Below are 22,667 nucleotides of genomic sequence, written 5' to 3'. Positions count from 1 at the left end.
TTTTGTCTTATAGGCAATTCATAGTAAATAATGAGAAAAGCCTACTGTAAAACTGCCACACCTAGAAATGGACTGATCTCAAGGCAAGGTAACACATCTTAACAAAAAGCATTAACTTGCTGGATACAAAGGCTACAAACTTTGACTTCTACTTTGACTTTCACTGAAGTTTGCTTTCATGTAAAATACATACCAAAAAAAAAAGAAAGAAAGAAAGAAAGAAAAATGTGGAGACCAAAAAGGTATATATCCCTTTTGTTGTTCTAATATTTTTAAGAAACAGGATCTTGCTATGTTGTCCTGGCTGGACTGCAGAGGCTATTCACGGGCCCAATCATAGTGTACTACAGCCTTGGAGAAAGAAACTGGATTTCCACCCAACTGCTTCTCTCCTAACAAGTTACATTGCCCTGAAGTGCTTATTTAGTACCTTTTACCATTTCAAATACTTAGACTATCTGAGGCCAAGTGGGAGAGATTAAGCTCTATGCTGTAAACAGTTAAGGATTCAATTTATCAGCATTTAACAGTTCCACATTATTTTCCACCTCCAACATACATGATTATACCAATATTAACACACCAGCAATAAAATAACCATAAAATAGGAGGCATGGGTGAAGAAGGAGTTGTGGTGAAAATATCTTCATATAATAAATTATAACTATAATCTGTATTATCTATTTTGACAGAAATAATTCTCCCACTACTATGCCAGAAGTTACGTATGGTTAGTAAAATCTTCAAATTCTTTCAAGCATTTATATCCTTTTCAATATTTTTATCATGAGTTTAATTGCCTCTGATTGTGTCCACAACGGTAAATTAATAATATGATGAAAATAGGTGTAAACAAGACCAATTAATTACAAATGCTTTCTTCAAAGGATGTATTTTAAAGTCAGTTTATTTATTAAAACTCCAGAAATATTTTAGAAAATAACCACCACCAGAAGTCCTAAGCATAAGAAAACATACTGTTAAATAAGAATAGCCTCTCGAAGTGCTCAGAATTTTCAAGTTCCCCCTTTAGCCACCAAATATTTAAAGTAGTTATGATCCTAAGGAAACTTTGCATATCCTTCTATTTGAGTTTGAAATGCTTTCAAAAGCTCAAGAACACCTGCTGACAAAACAAATACTGACTGTGGCCCTTTATCCTTAGGTTATCATCAAATAAACTATCTTTGGGCCAAAATTACACAAACAACTTCAACAATGCTAGCCAAATCAGGTGTGGCCCTTAAATTTCAACTCACAAATCGTAACTGCAATACTATGAAAAACATGAGTACTATTTATGTAACACATAATCTTCCAAGCTGTATATTTAAATAATGTATCATAAAAGACTCTTAACCTTAGTAGGGAATACAATAGACAGAATAGCTTTGCAACCCAGTCAGACCATGATTCAAATCCCAAGTCTACTAGCAAATAAAACTGCGGGCAACCTTTCTAAATATCAATGTATTCATTTGTGAAATGGGAATACTACTACCTAACAGGATGTGGATAGAATTAAGAAATATAGTACAGATACTCAGTAAATGGCAAATATTATTACTTATTTTACTAAATGTCTCTAAAATAAAAAACATTCATTTTACATAAGACATAAGGAAAATAAGTATGAAGGGAATATTACCTAGTGATACAGCAGATAGATCTTCCTCTAGGAATATCTGAAACTAACATTTTGTTTTTTCCCTATTATAGATGGTGCTGGATATTTACAGTTATCAGAAGAGTATCTACTTCTATCTTATCTATAGTTGATGATAGTTTTATAATTTTGCATACTTTGTGCATGTTCCAGTGAAAACTCCAAAAAACCATAAAGAATTTATCTAGACCATGGGCTTTAGTCATACTTTAAATAAACCTTTAATATAACCAAATGTCTTTATTAATGGCAGTTCAAATGTATCAAAACTATTAAACAGGCTGGGCATGGTGGCTCACACCTGTAATCCCAACACTTTGGGAGGCTGGGGTGGGAGGATCTCTTGAGCCCAGGAGTCCAAGACCAGCCTGGGCAACATAGGGAAATTCCAGTCTCCACAAAAATAAAAATAAAAAAATTAGCTGGGTGTGGTGGTGCACACATGTGGTCCCAACTAATTAGGAGGCTGAGGTGGGAGGATTGCTTGAGCCCAGGAGGTTGAGGCTGCAGTGAGCCATAAGAGCACCATTGCACTCCAGTGGTGCTATCACGGGCAACAGAATGAGACCCTGTCTCAAAATACTATGACACACAAGTAAAGGCCAAAATTTTCAGAAAATTGCTCAAACTGTTAAAAGAGCTTTTGTAAACAAGTAGCTTCAATTTTGGAGAACTCCATTCAGTGACAGGAAGAAGCAATTTCTTCCTGCCAAATGGTGAAATTAGAAGCCAACTCTTCCATGCAGGAAGGCCATCTAACCTCTTGAGCAGGTCATCCTCATCAAGTATCAATCCCTTATTACTCACCGCAGGCACCAGGATTTTATGGATTTTTAGAAGTTAATACATACATAAGCCCTATTTATAACTACTCCAGAAGGGTTCGAGGTATCCTGAAATCAAACATTCTAATGCTTTTCAGGAAAATCTACAGTCATAACTAAGGGGAAAAAAGCCTCCTGTCAGTTCAATTCAGGTTTACCACCAAAACTTCTGACATCAAATAAACGAAATAAAAAACAGAACAACACTTTGTTTTACCTTAACCGTAATTCTGCTCTCTAGCTACAGAGTAAGCCTAATCTTTTTCAAACATCTGAAGGAAAAACAATCATGTCTGTCTCCCCTAAAGCTTTTCCTGAGATGCTCCAGCTATAGCCCAACCCTACTTAGGTGGATAGGAGTTCCTATCACAGGGCTTTCCAACGGAGATCCTTAGCCAGAATGAGATAAACATGTCCACTAAGACAAGGCAGTACTACTTTTCTTTCCTTTTCCTTGCTTCCAAAAACCCCCAAAGCACCAACCCCCTCCTTTCCTCTGGGATTTATAACATTAACCATGCTTTTCTCAAAAATCTATTTCAATCTTTAACATTTCTTTCCTAACAAAAAAAACACTAACTCACAGAGACTTCCACCTCTGTTCCTGTTTTTATAGAACCAAAATAATTACTTAATAATTATATATTGATCACATATTAAGATATTTTGGATATCATGGATTAAATAATTACAAACCATTTTACTTGTTTCATTATTTTTAACGTGACTACCAAGAAGTTTAAAATTCACACATGGCTAACATTTTCCTTTGTGTTTATTTTGTTGTTAAGTACAGGGGTACATGTGCAGGTTTGTTACATAGGTAAACTTGGGTCATGAGGGTTTGTTGTACAGATAATTTCATCACCAAGGTATTAACCCTAGTACTCATTAGTTATTTTTCCTGATCCTCTCCCTCCTCCCACCCTCCAATAGACCCCAGAATGTGTTGTTCCCGTGTCCATGTGTTCTCACCATTTAGCTCTCACTTATAAGAGAACATGCAGTGTTTGGTTTTCTGTTCTTGCATTAGTTTGCTAAGGATAATGGCCTCCAGCTCCACTCATGTCTTTTCAGAGGACGTGATCTTATTCTTTTTTACGGCTGCATAGTATTCCATGGTGTACATATACCACATTGTCTTTATCCAGTCTATCACTGATGAGCATTTAGGTTGATTTCATGTCTTTGCTATTGTGAATAGTGCAGCAATGAACATACACGTGAGTATGTGTTTATAATAGAACAATTTATATTCCTTCGGGTATATACCTAGTAATGGGATTACTGGGTCAAATATCTTTAAATATTTGAGGACTCTCTACACTCTCTTCCACAATGGTCGGACCAATTTACACTCCCACTAACAGCGTATAAGCATTCCTTTTTCTCTACAACCTCACCAGCATCTGTAATTTTTTGTCCTGATTTCAATTCTTTCCTGAACATCCATTTTTAACTAATTTACAACATATAGTAGTTTCACTAGAGTGAAATGAACATACTGATTTAAATTACTAACTTCCTGGACTTTTTTTAATTCAGAATTTTTGAAAATGAGAGTATCAGCTCTTGTTCACTGATTTTGATCTCTATTGACTAGTGGCTGAAATTTCCTCTTAAAACTAATGCTTCTAAAGTCAAGAAAACATAGTTTCCATTTTCAAAATTAGCTTCAACAAGATCATGTGAAGCAAAATGTGAAGGAAATAATTTAAAGAAAAATCAGATGAAACATTAAACTATACATCCAGTGGCGGTACTCTGCCTAAAGGAGTTTGATGTGGCAGGAACATCCTTCAGGCCTCAGAAGATGGGGAGCGGGAGGGAAGGCATTGACAAACAAGAACTAGATGAAACAGAAGTTATAGCTGATCAAGAATTTATCTTTATTCTGATTATGATTCTTCAAAGAGCATTAGTTGTTTAAATTTAATTTAAGCCATGCTTAAATAGAATACATACAAAATATGATTACTTATATTCCTTTTGACCAAAGAGCTGAAAATTTTGTGTTCCAGTTCATCTTACTCATGTTATTCTGATGCGAAACACTCTAAATGCAAATCGTTTTGAAAGTAAATAGGCCAAGTGGCCTACCCTGCCCTTTTTATAGTATAAATTCTGTGATACTGCCTTCTTTTCAGTATATGCTCCTCTGTGGGCCTTTGGCTTACACGGAGACCATCAGCTACAACGCACGGCAGTCAGCTTCAGAGTCCTCGCTCCAGTGTGCATCTCGTTTCTCAGCCACAAGTTTGATGAATTGAGAGTGACTGGCATAAAGCTTCAGTTTATCATTGATGTCCACCCATTTCACTTTTCCAGCATCATCTCCAGCTTCTAGCGTAAGATTATCCATTATCTCACCTGGTTGCCAAAGAAAAACCATCACCAAGAAAAACTCATTTCTGTTTTAGCATATCTATGTCGTCAAGTATTCTTATTTAAAATAATCTTAAATCATCATTGTACTAGCCGGCCAAGTGAATTAAAAACTAGACTATTCCATCCCTGGTCAGCAGAATGAATAAAAGAAAAAAAACTAGAGTATTCCAAAATGTCCAAATTTTAACCAAGTCCCTAAATTTTAGATAAACACAAAGAGTTTTCTCTAAAAAGATTATCCTTAAAAAAGAGATTATATTATATGAATATGAAACCTTACATCAAAATCAGTCCAAGAGGGATGAGAGATTTAAATGTAAAAAAATAAACAAAGCTGAGGCGGGTGGATCACCTGAGGTCAGGAGTTCGAGACCAGCCTGGCCAACATGGTGAAACCCCATCTCTACTAAAAATACAAAAATTAGCCAGGAGTGGTGGCACATGCCTGCAGTCCCAGCTTACTTGGGAGGCTGAGGCAAGAGAATTGTCTGAATCCATGAGGTGGAGGTTGCAGTGAGCCAAGATCACACCACTGCACTCCAGCCTGGCAACAGGGTGAGACTCCACCTCAAAAAAAAAAAAAAAAAAAATTTAAATTATCAAAAAAATAAAAAATAAGTGCTCCCAATCGCTGCTGGGAATATAAATGGCATATTTCTGTAGGAAATTTGGCAATGTTTATCAAGAGCTTTTAAAAAGTAAGTTTTCTTTGACAAGCACTCATTCTGTAAATATCAGAGTGCATCTTGTGTGCCAGACTCTGTACTAGGCACTGAAGATACAATAAGCAATCCAGTAATTCCTCTTTGAAGAATTTATTCTGATGAAATAGAGATAAGCCTATTAAAGTATTCAAGGCAACATTACTTAAATATTTTATTTTATTTTATTTATTTTTAGATGGAGTCTCGCTGTTGTTGACCAGGCTGAAGTGCAGTGGCACAATCACGGCTCACTGCAACCTCCGCGTCCTGAGTACAAGCGATTCTCCTGCCTCAGCCCCCCGAGTACCTGGGATTACAGGCATCTGCCACCACGCCCAGCTAACTTTTTTGTATTCTTAGTAGAGAGCACACTGCCATACCAAAAACTGGAGAGACAGGCAAATACAGAGAATCACAACTGACCAGGGAGAGAAGCCTACCGCTGGAGTCAGCACCTGGTAGGAACACTTAAAGGGTAACTAACTGCTGAAAGCTGACCTTTGGACTAGCTTGAAAGATAAAATCTCCTAGGGGGTCAGCCATACCAGTATGAAGAGGGGGCCTACATTTTAGTGAGCTTTACCTCCAAGAAAGCCACCAGGTGAAGACTGGAGAAAAATCCTCTCTCCTTTCTAACATGGAGAGGGGAAAGGTAACCAATTTCAAATACACCCAGATCACTCTGCCCTCAAGGAAAACTATTTTACCAAGCCCTAAGCAACCTGAGGGAAAGGAAATACCCAACTCCAGCCCCCGCTGGATTTCCTGTCTTTCCTAAGGATTGGGGAGGAAGGAGGGAAGCTGAGAATAACATATGAAGGGTCACAGTCCAGGGCCACAGGCTCACTAAAAGACTGACATCTAACCATATATTCTCCTATGATTCCCCTTCCTCTAGAATTTACCACCATATCTATCAATAGGACTCCTGTTTAATAAAAGGGGAAGACAGCTGAAAGAAGGGCACGCTTCCGACCTCATTTAATAAGTCTCCAGGGAAACCCAAAACTAGAGGAAATTTTAGCCTCTGACACATACAATGACAGCAAACAAAAAACACAGCCTAACTCCTAGCCAGATAAACATAAAACCTCACGCTAAAGAACTATTTGCCTTAGTTCCCTTACAAGTTATATCATGGTCAATTTTCAAAAAAGCACTACAGCCAGGCGCAGTGGCTCATGCCTGTAATCCCAGCACTTTGGGAGGCCAAGGTGGGTGGATTACCTGAAGTAAGGAGTTTGAGACCAGCATGGCCAACATGGTGAAACCCCATCTCTACTAAAAATACAAAAATTAGCCAGGCATGGTGGTGCATGCCTGTAGTACCAGCTACTTGAGAGTCTGAGGCAGGAGAATCGCCTGAACCCGAGAGGCAGAGGTTGCAGTGAGCCGTTATCATGCCACTGCACTCCAGCGTGGGTGACAGAGCAAGACTCCATCTCGGGGTTAAAAAAAAGAAAAAAGAGAAAAGAAAAAAAAGCACTAAAAGCATGCTAAAAGGCAAAAAACATAGCCTAAAGAAACAAAGCAAATATTAAAACCGAACTCAAATATGGCAGAGATTTTGGAATTATCAAAACAAAATTTTTTAAGTTTAAAGAGAGAAAAAGATAGGGTAAAAACAGTGAACAATCCATAAACTCTATAATCAACTTCTGGAGGATCAGTCATTGTTTTTAACTCCAAAACTTTAAAGTAGTTAACAAATTTATCAGTACTAAAGTTGTACAGACCTGCTTCTAATTTACATCTGCATATTTCTTCTAAGTTTTCAAACTAGGATAAACTCTTCTAATACACCTTAGTGGAAATACAGGAATAGAAAATGGTCCCAGGAGTTTCCTCCAAGTTCAACAAGCAAAAGCACAGGATATGGAAATGACAGATCTAGTTCTAGCCCATTTTGTAAGTGAAAAAACTGAGTCCAAGAGGACAAATGATTTGTACAAGGTTACACAGCTCAGAAAGAACTATGAGTGGAACATTCATTTCATTTCTCTAGCATGGTGCCCCCACTTTTATGCTACAAATAAAAACAAATCAAATTTAGCAATAAAATATGTTTCAAGGGAGCCATTCAATGTGTACATTAAGACCAAATTAATTTTTAAGACAGCAGATTTTTCCTTTCTCCTTCTGTAATAACAGGTTGGACCCTCCTCATAAAATTTTAAATTCCATACACCAGAAACAGCATTCATTTAAAATTTTTTCAGTACTTGGAATTTTTTGTTATTGCTTTGTGTATTAACAATCCAAGATTATTATAAAAATATTTGAAATAGTAAGATATAAATCCCATTTCCTTTATCATTGCCATACTTCCTACCCAAATCCCAGTTGCTTTTGTTTTGCAAAAAAAGGGAACTATACTCAATAAATAATCTGACATCTTTAAAGCATATCATTTTAGCCCATAATTTCAACCTTAATTTCAAATGTTACCAATGGATTAAAGAAAATTTAGTCACTGGTGATAACAGTTTTGAAGATTTCTTCTATGTATTCCTTTAATACCAACAATTTTGCTTTCATATAACTACAGTCCTACAATCAACAGTTAATTGGTTTAAGATGCTAAAATAGTCCAGATTTAATCATGCCTTAGTGGGCTACTGGCTTAAATTGATCCTTTAATCCCAGCCAGTTTAATAAATATAAAGTTACCTGTTTCGTCATGGTAGTTCACAGCTTCTGTCTCCATCCATGCATTATCAGTGTTTCGAGGATCATCAACATATCCCTTATATATCTATTTTCAAAAGAAGACAAATTTTTTAAAAGTCCAAGGTGTAGTGAGTACAGCAGAGCATGTTACCTTCACTAGCATCAGAAATGTAAATATCCTGTTGCCCAACAACATGAACATACTTAATGCTACTGAGCTGTACATTCAACAGTTTAGATGGTAAATTTGACATTATGTGTTTCTATCAAAATTTTTTTAAAGAAATGTAAATAGCCGGGCGTGGTGGCTCACGCCTGTAATCGCAGCACTTTGGGAGGCTGAGGCGGGTGGATCACCTGAGGTCAGGAGTTCGAGACCAGCCTGACCAACAAGGTGAAACCCTGTCTCTACTAAAAATACAAAAAAAATTAGCCATGCATGGTGGTAGGTGCCTGTAGTCCCAGCTACTCGGGAGGCTGAGACAGGAGAAATTACTTGAACCCAGGAGGTGGAGGTAGCAGTGAGCCAAGATCGCGCCACTGCACTCCAGCCTGGGCAACACAGCGAGACTCTGTCTCAAAAAAAAAAAAAAAGAAAGAAAGAAAGAAAAAAAGAAAGAAATGTAAATATCATAAAACTTTTAATGTAGTACTTCATGTGCTTGTTTCAAATTTCCCAAAGAACAATATTCTCTTTTGAGGCAGCTTTAAAAATCATGAAACCCTCAGGCCAGGCGTGGTGGCTCATGCCTGTAATACCAGCACTTTGGGAGGCGGAGGTGGGCGGATCATGAGGTCAAGAGATCAAGACCATCCTGGCCAACATGGTGAAACCTTGTCTCTACTAAAAACACAAAAATTAGCTGGGCATGGTGGAGAACACCTGTAGTCCCAGCTACTCAGGAGGCTGAGGCAGGAGAATCGCATGAACCCGTGAGGCAGAGGTTGCAGTGAGCCGAGATTGCATCACTACACTCCAGCCTGGTGACAGAGCCAGACACTGTCTCAAAACAAATAAATAAATCATGAAACCCTCAACACCTCAAACTCTAATTTCAGAATCTGAGAACAGTCAGATTTGGGCAATATGATTTTTTAAGAGTCCATCACTTAAGTATTTTTCTGTGATTATAGTTTCTGAAATACAAAGGTAGATTCTTCTAGTTAAACAAAGGAGATCTATAAATAAAACTAAAGATTACTACTTAAGCTATTAATATATGAAGATATTTGGATCTATTCATCTAGCACAAACGTAACTCAAAAAAATCTGGACAACATAAATAACTAAATCCCAATTCTGAAAAGAAAACAAGCAATCCAAATAAAAACTGACCAAAAAAAGGCCGGGTGCGGTGGCTCACGCCTGTAATCCCAGGACTTTGGGAGGCCGAGGCAGGCGGATCACCTGAGGTCAAGAGTTCAAGACCTGCCTGGCCAACATGGTGAAACCCCGTCACTACTAAAAATACAAAAATTAGTCAGGCATGGTGGCACATGCCTGTAATCCCAGCTACTCTGGAGGCTGAGGCAGGAGAATCACTTGAACCTGGGAGGCAGAGGTTGCAGTGAGCCAAGATCGCGCCATTGCACTCCAGCCTGGGGACAAGAGCGAGACTTCGTCTCAAAAAAAAAAAAAAAAAAAAACTCTGTTATTTTCTTATTATTAGTGTGCATATACCTTGTAAGGTATTTTTTTAAAAGCACGGAAGGCCAGGCTCACGCCTGTAATCCTAGCACTTTGGGAGGTCGAGGTGGGGGGATCCTTCAGCCCAGGAGTTCAAGACCAGCCTGGACAACATGGTAAAACCCCATCTCTATAAAACAAAAAACAAAAAATTAGCCCAGTGCGGTGGTGTTTGCCTGTGGTCCCAGCTACCCAGAAGACTGAGGTGGGAGGATCACAGGAGCCCAAGAGGTCAAAACTGCAGTGAGCCATAACACCACTGCACTCCAGCCTGAACAACAGAGCAAGACCCTATCACAGAGGGTATATGGACAAAACAGACATGAGACTTAAATGATTATCAACCAGAAAAATCTCTGTATGACATAATTTAAAATGTAAATGTTCTTTCAGAGAGAGCTGAATTCATGCACATACAAAAAGCTTTCTGTTGGATGGGTACTCAACGTGAAAGAAAATAGTTTACAGGCCAGGCGTGTTGGCTTACGCCTGTAATCCCAGCACTTTGGGAGGCCGAGGTGGGCAGGTAACCTGAAGTCAGGAGTTCAAGGCCAGCCTGGCCAACATGGTGAAACCCTGTCTCTACTAAAAATACAAAAATTAGCCGGGCGTGGTGGTGGAAGCCTGTAATCCCAGCTACTCCAGAGGCTGAGGCAGGAGAATTGCTTGAACTTGGGAGGTGAAGGTTGCAGTAAGCCAAGATCGTGCCACTGCACTCCAGCCTGGGTGACAGAGTGAGACTCCATCTCAAAAAAAAAAGAAAGAAAAACTAAGAAGAAAAAAGTTATTATAATAAATGATATAAATGAACTAAATATATATCATTTTAGCCTATATAGCCTAAAGTTGGGCTATAAAACTTTAAATAGAAACCTATTTACAGTGAAGATCTGTAATTTGTTTTTGTGAATATATTTTAAATATACAAGTATTCCACTTTATTTAGAGAAGGACATACAGATTTCCAGGTCAACTTTTAAGTCATTTTCACCAATCCACAGAACTAAATCCCTCCCAGAAACACTATTTCTTACCACTAGGTGGTCTTGGCTGAAGAGTTTGTGCAACTTTTCCTCTATTTCTCTCTTCTCAGCACTGGTTTTCTCTAAGGAGTTGAGAGCTTCCTCACCAAATTCTCTTTTCAGTGTGGCACTAATCTTCTCTCCTGGATCCACCATCCCCTAAGAGTCACATTAAAAATTTTGAAAAAAGGGATCAGCTTTGATTTGTTCAACAAATATTTATTGAGTAGTAGAGTGAACATTTATTATTCAATCTGCCTATAATAGTGATCCCCATTTCTCTGTGATACACTGTTCTCTAAACCATCTGTTGCTAGTAGAAGGAGCCAATAAGGATACCTCATGTATTTGGCCACAGTGATTGGTCCAAGGTTAGCCTATGGCAATCAAACCAATTTCCTGGTACTTGCCAAACTCGAACTAAGGAAAAAGGACTGGAGGTTAGAAATAACACAGCACATTGATTCTTCCCCCATTGTTCATTCCATTCCAGCCACACTGACCTCCTCAATGTTCCCAGGACCTGCCTAACATGCTGCCCGCTGAGAGCCTTTGCACCTGCTATTATCTCTATCCAAGATGCTTTTCTCTAGATATCTGCATGGTTCACTAATTCATTTCCTTCAGATAGTTACCTAACATGCACCTCCTCAGGGAGGTCCTTCTCTTAACTGCCCTGTCTAAAATCGCAAACTCTCAAACACTTCCTAGTCCTCTACCTTGCTTTTGTTTCTTAATACTTACTGCCTTCTAACATGCGATATATTTAACTTATGTATCTTATATTATCTGTCTCTCCAACTGGAATGGGAGCACCAAAAGACAGAGGTTATTTGTTCATGTTGCTCTGTTGTATTCTCAGTGTCTAAAATATTAGCTGACAAAAGGAAGATACTAAAAATACACTGATTAGATGAATAACTGTCAAAATAACAATGACAGCAGTTTCCTGATAAGAATTTTAAATAACAATAAAAATGCAAGATTCTATGATGAAATCATTATTACGTTATTGCTTTCAACCTAAGTGAAGTTTGACTATTTGGCTCACAGAAATTAGCCTAAAGTTCACCAAGCACGGTGGCTCACGCCTGTAATCCCAGCACTTTGGGAGGTCAGGGAGGGTGGATCACGAGGTCAGGAGTTCAAGACCAGCCTGGCCAAGATGGTGAAACCCTGTCTCTACTAAAAATACAAAAATTAGCTAGGTGTGGTGGTGGTCACCTATAATCCCAGCTACTCGGGAGGCTGAGGAAGGGAATTGCTTGAACCCAGGAGGTGGAGGCTGCAGTAAGCTGAGATCATGCCATTGCACTCCAGCCGGGCAACAGAGTGAGACTCCGTCTCAAAAAAGAAAAAGAAAAAGAAAAAGAAATTAGCCTAAACTTTTATCAGAGTCAGCTGAGATCCTTATTTCCACTCCATTTTTATTCTACACAGAAAAAAACATTCTTGCAGACAACTGTATGTTTTTATAGAGTCATCCTCATATCAAACTATCTCCATTTCACAATATGGTATAAAATATAAAACCCTCTACCACACACATAAACATTTTAAACGGCCACTTCAGGCCAGGTGTGGTGGCTCACACCTGTAATCCCAGCACTTTGGGAGGTCCCGGGGCAGGCAGATTGCTTGAGGCCAGGAGTTCGAGACCAGCCTGGCCAACGCAGTGAAACCTGTCTCTACTAAAATTACAAAAATTAGCCAGGCATAGTGGCGCACACTTGTAATCCCAGCTACGTTGGGAGACTGAGGCACAAGAATTGCATGAACCCAGGAGGCAAAGGTTGCAATGAGCCAAGATTGCGCCAGTGCACTCCAGCCTGGGCAACAGAGTGAGACTCTGTCTCAAAATAAATAAATAAATAAAAAATAAAAAATAAATGGCCACTTCAAATATACCACTGCCATAAATTCAAACTACAAGCCAACAAAAGTATACTCATCTTGATAACATTATAGAAATTATTTAAACTACACGGAACAGTAAATAACAAAAGCTAATTTTTTAAATATTGTCAAAAGTTATCAGAATTCAACCAAAAAGTGCTTAAAAATACTACCTTGGGCTTGGAGTGGAGGTTAAATTCTGAAATGGGACCCAACATAATGAATGCCTATTAAATGTGATCTCTAATAATCCTGTGAAGTAGATCTCTTTATTTTAAAGATGAGGGCCTGAACTCCCAATCACCCAGCTGCAAGTAGAACGGCCAGAACACAGACCTACATCTAACTTCAAAGCCCACGTTATTTCCCAAAGGTGTCAGAATTACACGCAGATACTAACAGTCTTGGATTATCCTAAACTTGTTGCTGACAATGACACTTCATGCAGGGATGAAAAACATAAGAATTACTAATTGAAGTGGGAAGGAATAGAGGAAAATGGAATAGAAAAGATTCACAAACAATAACCCTGTAGTAAGTAAAGCAACTAAAAGGAACTTAAACACTAATTTTAATGCTTACCCCTGGGATTGCCCATTCTCCACAGTCTTTCCTTTTTATTGCAACAAATTGTAAGATATGTTTCCCAGAAACAGGATGCATGATTTTATTTCCACTGCTATCCCTTTTCCATCTGTGAATAGTAATATAAAATCATAACGGATTTACAACAAAAACTAAGGTTCTATCTCAAACTTGAGACAAAGTTACAAGGACTTTTTCTTTAAAGCAGAGTATATATAAATTTATCTCAAATCAGCTAGTTTTATTTAAAACTATTGATTTTTACTGGAAATATTCTATATTCATCACTGTTACAAACCAGGACAAATGTCTACATTACATAAAAGACACTACATTATCTGTAATGAAAATTCAGGATATAAACAATTTTTACTACTTAAAGTATTAACAAAAAAAGAAGTAGCAGAATAGAATTTAAAGAAAAGGTTATCAAAGTTTTTTAAAAAATAAGTTTACGAATCCCCTTTTAAAAATTACTGGTAGTTGCCAGGCGCAGTGTCTCGCACTTGTAATCCCAACACTTTGGGAGAATTGCTTGCGCTCAGGAGTTCGAGACCAGGATGGGCAACAACGGAAGACCTCATCTCTACAAAAAATAAAAAATTAGCTGGGTGCAGTGGCATGCACCTATAGTCCTAGCTACTTGGGAGACTGAGGCAGAAGGGTCACTGTACCCAGGAGTTTAAGGTTGCACTGAGATAAGATGGTGCCACTACACTCCAGCTTGGGCGACAGAGAGAGGGCCTATCTAAAAATAAGAAAAAAAAAATTACTGGTAGTGAAAAAGGCATGGTAAGATTTGCTTTGGGCCAGGCGTGGTGACTCACACCTGAAATCCCAGCACTTTGGGAGGCCAAGGTGGGTGGATCACCTGAGGTCAGCAGTTCAAGACCAGCCTGGCCAACATGGTGAAGCCCTGTTTCTACAAAAATACAAAAATTAGCTAGGCATGATGATGGGTGCCTGCAGTCCTAGCTACTCAGGAGGCTGAGGCAGGAGAATCACTTGAACCCAGGAGGCAGAGGCTGCAGTGAGCAAAGATCGTGCCATTACACTCCAGCCTGGATGACAGAGTGAGACTCCATCTCAAAAAAAAAAAAAAAAAAAAAAAAAAAAATTTGCTTTTAACAGTTCACCCTGTGCTAAGAGAAAAGCAGATTATATGACCCAGTTTAGCTGGTGTCAAAAGCAGTACTTCTCAATTTTTTTTTTTTTTTTTTTTAAAGACAGGGTCTTGCTCTGTCACCAAGGCTAGAGTACAGTGGTGCAATCATAGTTCACTGTAACCTTAAACTCCTGGGCTCAAGCAATCCTCCTGTCTCAGCCTCCTGTGTAGCTAGGACTACAGGCGTTGGGCCACCATGCCCAGCTAATTTTTTTTGTTTTACAAATGGGGTCTCCTGCTATGTTACCCAGCTGGTCTTGAACTCCTGGCCTCAAGCCATCCTCCCACCTCGGCATCCCAAAGTGCTGCAATTACAGGTGTAAGCCACCCGGCCCTGCTTCTCAATCTTTATGCCCTCTGATTTGATAAACAAAAAAAACTCTATCCTTTTATTTTATATTTTAAATTGAATTGCTTATGGGTTTTGTAGAAAGTATCAAGGCAATGTTAGTTTCAGAATACACTTTTTCTAACCACACTCTCTTTGCCAGAGATGTTGATATTAATAAATCTCCCCTTCCCCTTCCTCACCTCCATATCAACCTCCAGCCCAATTTTAGGAATTGTCCTAATGATCTCTCAGGCAAAAAAAAAAAAAAAAAAAAACAACTTCCAATGCTAAACCAAAAAAGAAGGTCTATGATATAAGTATTACTCTGGATGAAACCCAATAAAATATTAGTATGGATATGAGTTTCCAAATTTCCTTATATAGTAGCTGACTACCATATCTACCATATCTAGTTCCTCCCATGAAAGAGCTCATAGTCTAGCAGTGGCTCTAAATTAGCAGAAGGGTGATAGTTTGATGAGTATATTAAACAGAAATGAAATAATAATTAGTACAAGAGGGCACATCTGTTTTTAAAATGCCAGAAAGGGGAATACATAAGCAAGAAACAAAGTCATAAAATAAAATAATGTGTTCAAGAAACTGAATGTTCATATGGGGTCTAGCACCATGGGCATCAGTGAGGGAAAAGATAGACCAGAAAAGTGGGCAACTGGCTTATACGACAAGATTCATCTAATTCGTCTACTTAGAGAGCCAGAGAATGTTTTTAAGCAGGGTAAAACCATAACCAGTTTTTATTTTAGAAAGCTCACTCACTTTGACAAAAGCATGTATGTTGGTCTGGAGGAAAGCAAGACTGGACTCAAGAAGATCAGCTGGGAGGCTACTACTATGATCCAGGTAAAAGATGATGACAGGACAGAAGACAGTATGGATTTTATTTTTATTTTCTAAAAGCCATTTAGATAGCATTTATTATATATATATAAAACACTGTTCTAAGTGCTTTAATGTATTTATCCATTTAAGCCTCAAAACAACCCTATAACATAGTTGTTTTATTATCTTTATTTTACAGGTATGGAAAATGAGGCACAGAACAGTTAGGTAACTTCCCCAAGACTACAGTGTTAACAAGGGCGTAAACACAACTTTGAACCTGGACAATCTGGTTCCAGAATCTGTGTTCTTAATTACTATACTATCTACTTAAACTGAACAAGCAGAATGTTTACACTAATTAGATAAGAGGAAAGACGGCCAGGAGCAGTGGCCCACGCCTGTAATTCCAGCACTTTGAGAGGCCGAGGCAGGCAGATCACGAAGTCAAGAGATCAAGACCATCCTGGCCAACATGGTGAAACCCTGTCTCTACTAAATACAAAAAATTAGCTGGGCGGGGTGGTGTGCACCTGTAGTCCCAGCTACTTGGGAGGCTGAAGCAGGAGAATCACTTGGAGGTTGCAGTGAGCCGAGATAGCACCACTACACTCCAGCCTGGGCGACAGAGCTAGAATCTGTCTCACAAAAAAAAAAAAAAAAAAAGGAAAGATAAGAAGGCAAATGGTGGCTATGTTCACTCATAAACATTTACTGGCACCTACTACACATCACATGCAAGGAGCTGGGAAAACAAAGACTCAATACAGCCACTGCTCTTCAGCCAGCCAGTTGTGACTATGAAACAAGGATGAGAAACAGAATAGAGAGAGATGCTGGCCACTGGCCAGGTGTAGTGTGGTGGCTCCTGCCTGTAATCTTAGCACTTTGGGAGGCCGAGGTGGGAGGACTGCTTGAGCTCAGGAGTTCAAGACCAGCCAGGGTAACATAGCAAGACCCATCTCAAAAAAAAAAAAAAAAAAAGAGAGAGATGCTACTGGGGAGAAGGCAGGATCAGAGAGATGATCAGCAGCTTGCATATGTTCTCAGATTTTATTCCGAAGGACAAATGTATGGATTTTATGCAGAGTAGCTTCTTGCTATATTATTTATTAGTATTAAATACATTATCACCAATTTTAAAACAAAATTTCTTGATCTAACAGAACTAATACATCATTTTAATTGATGAACCTAATAAACATTTACTGAATATCAGTAATATTTCTATGCCCTATTGCTATTCCCTCCCCAGTTCTAACAGTATGTACCTTCCTGTCTTTAACCAAAAGTGAACAGAAAATGAAATTGTCATCAATTGTTTGACCTGAATTTATTCACAATAATATATTAACACTTCCCAACTCATTTTGACTCTAGAGGATCTGAAGAAACTTTTGATAATTGTACCTGGACAATCTCTAGGAGAGATGCCTGGGAATCTGAAAATTTAACACCTGCCCCGGAGCTTCTGAAAAAGTTTATGAAATCCTGAACAACGCTGTTTTGAATCATGAAGTGCATACTTGAAAGAAAGGGGGGTGAAATCTTGGCTCTGAAAGTGCCTGGGTGATTCTCCAGTAGAATGAATATACTCTAAAACAATGATAAAAAGTACAGTATAGTAAAGACTCACTAGTGGTGTAACAGAAAAAGTACAGTATTTAAAGCCACTTACCCCTGATTCAGATGTCAGATCTACAACATTTAGGCAAGTAACTTAACCCCAGTGAGTCTCTATTTTCAAATCCTCAAAATAGATATATCAATACCTACTTGGAGGGGCTTCTGTGAAAAACAAATAGAAAAACTAATGATAGCACTGACAGGATGCCTGGAATAGACTAGTCTAAAAGTAGAATACTTTTAACAATTCATCTAAGGCTTGAATCTTCCTTCAACATCTTTCATTCTTCTCTGTTCCATTTCTGCTGCCTCTCATCTATTTAGAGGAACTCATCAATTTATTAATTAATGCATTACTATTTATTATTAATTAATGCATTATTGAGATAACAAAGAACATCAACTTAAGAGTACAGTTGAAAGCCAGACTCTGCCACCTGTGGGCTCTCTTATAGCCTCGGACCATCTCTAAGCCTTCAGTTCTCTTATCTGTATGACAGAGTTAAGCTAAAAAAGTCTACCATTTCAAAACAACTTGATACACAATCACCATGTATACTCCCAGCCACTATTTGGTCCACCATAGATAAAGATAAGCTAACTAGATTCTAACTTTCAAAACTCTGGCTTCCCTTTTCTGCTCTTGTCCCCTTACTAGCATTACATTCCTGTTTCAAACATTTCATACCTTCCTGTTTTTAGCCAGCTTCACCAAAATCAGAAACTAACACTGCCATTAATATTTTTTTTATTAACTCTTTCCATCTCATTTAAACCATAGAGGTTCTAACAGTACGTGGATGGAGAGGTAGGCTGATCAGTAGTTAAGTAAGTAGGTAGGTGAATGGGTGGGTAAGTGGATGGATGGATGGAGGGAAGATAAAATTTGGGGTTGGGTAAAGATCCTTTTTGGCAGGAGAATCAAGAGGGCAAGTAACAAAATAAGACCGGGTGAGTATGGGTGCCTCTTCCAGTAACTTGAAAATAAAAAAATATATAAAGAGTTAAACTATCAAATTATTATTATATCTCAGATCAAAGAAAAACAGAGTCTCCTTGAAGAAAAGCCCCCAAAATATCAAAACTAAGAAAGTAACAATATGAGGATATTTGCATTATTTAAAGAAAGAACATGACAATTCCACGTGGGGAGACAGATGGTCAGCAAAGAAATTCTAAAAGTAAAAAAATAAAAATTAAAAGGATGACAAATATGACAATATTTCAGGTACATTAGAAAGATGATTCCTGTGGAGATAGCTAAGCACATCTAAACATTAGATTCACTGACCTTCTTAATTCTGATTCATGCTCATCAAGAGACTTGAATATGATTTGGCTTACCACATAGGTCTGCCTCAGGAAGAGAATGCCTCTCCCCCGTTCTGAAACCTTCAATGGCTCCAGTCCATACTCCTAACTTTGGCATTTAAAATTCTCCACAATAAAACTGCACAAAAATTAACTTTAAGTTTCATTTTTCGCCCACTACTCTTCTACAAGAATATTCTGTTTCAACCAAGCTGGTCTCTACTCAGATATTACTACAAACCCTTTTCTTAGGCTTCCTGCTGTCTCCCTACCCAAGGTTCAAGTTCAGCTCAAATCTACCTGCTTTATAAAGCCTTTCTTGGGTGCTCTAGTTTACCACAGTCATGACCCACATCCAATCTTCTAATCTTCTAAAGCATCCTGAATCACCCATATTATTTGATCACATTTAACATGTTTTCTTACTTCACATTTTCCATCTTGCAACTAAAGCCATTGCTCTTCAGTGACAGAGAACCAACTTAGGATTCTTAGATTTTTTTATATTTACCAAAGTGTCTACTCAATGCTGAGAACAAATAGATGTTCAATAAATAGATGCACAAATAGAATTAACCTTCTTTATATAATGCCTAACCTACTCATATAAGTACAGCTTTATACTTACATCGCATCACTATGATTTTATATAAAGTCCCTTTAAAATATCAATTATATATACATCTGCATGCATATTTATGTAATATACATGTGCAGGCATGTGTGTGTGTGTATAGTCGTGCCACATAATGATGTTTTGGTCAATAACAGACCACATATGCAATGGTGGTCCCATAAGATTACAATGGAGCTGAAACATTCCTATCACCTAATGATGTCATAAGCCATTGTCAATATCCTCACCCAATGCATTACTCACATGCTTGTGGTGATGCTGACGTAAACAAACCTACTGCACTGCCAGTCATAAGAGTACAATCACATACAGTATATAATACTTGATAATAAGTGACTATGTTACTGGCTTATGTATTTACTATACTGCACTTTTTATCATTATTTTAGAGTATATTCCTTCTACTTATAAAAAAAGTTAACTGTAAAACAGCCTCAGGCAGGTCCTTCAGGAGATATTCAAGAGGAAGGCGTTATTATCATAGGAGATGACAGCTCCATGCATATTACTGCCCCTGACAACTTTCCAGTGGGACAAGATGTGGAGGTGGAAAACAGTGATATTGATGATCCTGACCTTGTATAGCCGTAGGCTAATGTGTGTGTTTGTGCCTTAGTTTTTAACAAACAGTTTAAAAACAAACAGAAGAAACAACTTTTTTAAATTAAAAAAAGCTCACAGAATAAGGAGGTAACAAAAGAAACTATTTTTGTACAGTTGCATGATGTGTTTTAAGCTGTTACTATAAAAAAGCCAAAAAGGTTTTAAAAATGTTTAAGTTTATAAAGAAGTTACAGTAAGTTAAGGTCAATTTATTATTAACAAAATGAAAATATTTTTTATAAATTTGGTGTAGCCTAAGTATGCAGTGTTTATAAACTCTACAATAGGGGACAGTAATGTCTTAGGCTTTCATGTTCACTCACCACTCACTCTGACTCACCCAGATCAACTTCCAGTCCTATAAGCTCCATTCAGGGTAAGTGCCCGAAACAGGTGTATGGTTTTTTATCTTTTATATCGTGTTTTTACCTACTTTCCCTATGTTTAGATATACATACACTTACAATTGTGTTACAGTTGCCTATAGTATTCAGTACAGTAACATGCTGTACAGGCTTGTAGCCTAAGAGCAATAGGCTATAGCATATGGCATAGGTGTATACTACTTATACAATTGTACCTACACAATCTAGTTTTATGTAAATATACTCTATGATGTTCACACAACAACAAAATCATCTAATAATGCATTTCTCAGAACGTGTCCTCATTGTTAAGCAATGCATGACTGTATACATACATATATATATATACAAACACATACATATGTATATACACACAGGTATACATATATACACAAACATAGCTACAGTCTGCAATTTTTCTATCACTTAGCTCTTTGCTGCTGATACGCTTTTTATTGGTTCTTACCTGGTTATAATGGGATCTGCAGCGTGATTTGGGCCCCATCGCCCCAAAAGCCCCCGGCCCACCAGTCCAGTCCGTCCTGCAGGATTTCTGGAAAAACAAAAAAAGCATAAAATCAATTGAATGTGTTCATCTTTTTAACCTGATTTGATATAACCCAAAAGAAGAGAACATAAGCAGTAAGACAGAATAAGTCCTTACAAATCCAATGGAACTATCACATATCTGGTGCTGAAGTCATGTATTTCATGACACTGCTATTTAATTTTTCTTTTGTGCATGTGATATGCTTTAAACTTGATCCAGAAAGAGGCTCTCATACCCCAAGTGGTTCTACAATGTGATGATTTGTTTCAGTTTCCACCTATACTCCCAAATTCAAACTGGAACCTTCCTGGTTTCTTCTGGAACACCTAGATCTCTCTTCACTTGCTCATTATTCTCATTTCCTACTCTACTCTCCTACAACCCTTCCTATTAAAATTGTCCTTGTTACATTAAATCCCTTTTTCCTCAATGGTTTCTGGATTTTTATTATCAATAATATATATTTGTAGCATATGATAAGGTATTAGTATTACTATTTCATAGATTTCAAGTAGACTAAAATACAATTTTATAAAAATGCCAGCTATTTAACCTGATGCCACAATCCAGTGTTAAAAATTTGTCAGAGAAACCTATCAATACTCATGCCTGTGTCATTTTATTTCAGTAAACATTCTTTAAATGTTCAACTTTCATTATGTACTACTAAAATGTTCTAACATGTAATTCTACTTCATGGTGCTGTATCTCTTGCCCTCCCACTATATGAAAGTAAATAAACAACTTGCCAAAATTTCCCTTTTTGCCATCTCTTTTTATTCTTTTTTCCCAGTGACTGTTATTAAAATTGAATGAATTTTTATATTGTTTTTGTACTAGACTCAGAAATATTTCAGCAAGACTTGCAAATAGCAACAGAAAGAAGAGACAAGACACCTGCCCAGCTGACAATAATTCTTTCCAAATTCACAGGAGGAGGGGCAGAGTGGCCAGCAACCATATATATATATATATATATGCATATGCATATTTTTTTTTTTTTGAGACAGAGTCTCACTCTGTCACCCACGCTGGAGTGCAGTGGCATGATCTCAGCTCACTGCAACCTCCGTCTCCTGGGTTCAAGCAATTCTCCTGCCTCAGCCTCCTGAGTAGCTGGGATTACAGGCATGCACCACCACGCCCAGCTAATTTTCGCATTTTTAGTAGAGACAGGGTTTCACCATGTTGGTCAGGCTGGTCTCAAACTCCTGACCTCACGATCCACCCGCCTCAGCCTCCCAAAGTGCTGGGATTACAGGCGTGAGCCACCGTGCCCGGCCTGCAACCATATTTTATTCCATGTAACCACACACCCCTGAACACAAGTGATCAAGGCCACCATAAAGAGACAGATTAGTTTGTATAGATGACCAAGACCATAAGTTGGAAACAGGAAACTGGAATGGACACACAGACTATATTGAAACCTGAAAAGCACAGATGGTTATTTGCAAAGAGAGAGTAATAAGCCAAAAATATAGACAAAAGCATAAATGAAGCAGAGAGAGAGTCCTGATGGATTTCGAATTCCATCTTTTCCTCAAGTTAGCTGCATTTTTGCTTTGAGCTCCTTGAGACATTCCTATAGCATAGCCTTAAAATAAATTTTACTTTTGCTCAGGCAAGCTAAAGTTAGTTTCTATTAGTCAAAGAGACTTGATTAAAAGAACAATCTATCTTGCATTTCCATCTATATATCTTACCTATCTTTTCATAATATTTTTATAATTGTATCTATAAAAGAACCTAAGGAATCAGTCAAATGCAAGGAGAATTTGACTTAAAAAGACT

The 22,667-nt window shown here is 37.9% G+C and overlaps 1 protein-coding gene across 3 annotated transcripts in view; it reads right to left on the bottom strand.

The window, feature by feature from the left end:
- Positions 1-4,355: 4,355 nt before the first annotated feature.
- Positions 4,356-22,667, bottom strand: part of NUDT9 (nudix hydrolase 9) — a 38,348-nt gene continuing 20,036 nt past the window's right edge. For all 3 annotated transcript variants that reach the window (XM_008963644.4, XM_003811260.6, XM_003811262.5), the window contains exons 4-8: positions 20,790-20,876; positions 13,440-13,551; positions 10,974-11,120; positions 8,253-8,337; positions 4,356-4,860 (exon numbers count right to left, since the gene is read on the bottom strand). In XM_008963644.4, coding sequence (XP_008961892.1) covers positions 4,682-4,860; positions 8,253-8,337; positions 10,974-11,120; positions 13,440-13,551; positions 20,790-20,876 — 610 coding nt within the window. In that variant the 3' untranslated portion in view covers positions 4,356-4,681. The remainder of the gene's footprint in view (positions 4,861-8,252; positions 8,338-10,973; positions 11,121-13,439; positions 13,552-20,789; positions 20,877-22,667) is intronic.

This window comes from Pan paniscus, chromosome 3 (assembly GCF_029289425.2).
Source record: "Pan paniscus chromosome 3, NHGRI_mPanPan1-v2.0_pri, whole genome shotgun sequence".
Classification (NCBI taxonomy): Eukaryota; Metazoa; Chordata; class Mammalia; order Primates; family Hominidae; genus Pan; species Pan paniscus.
This window is presented reverse-complemented; position numbering and strand designations above follow the sequence as displayed.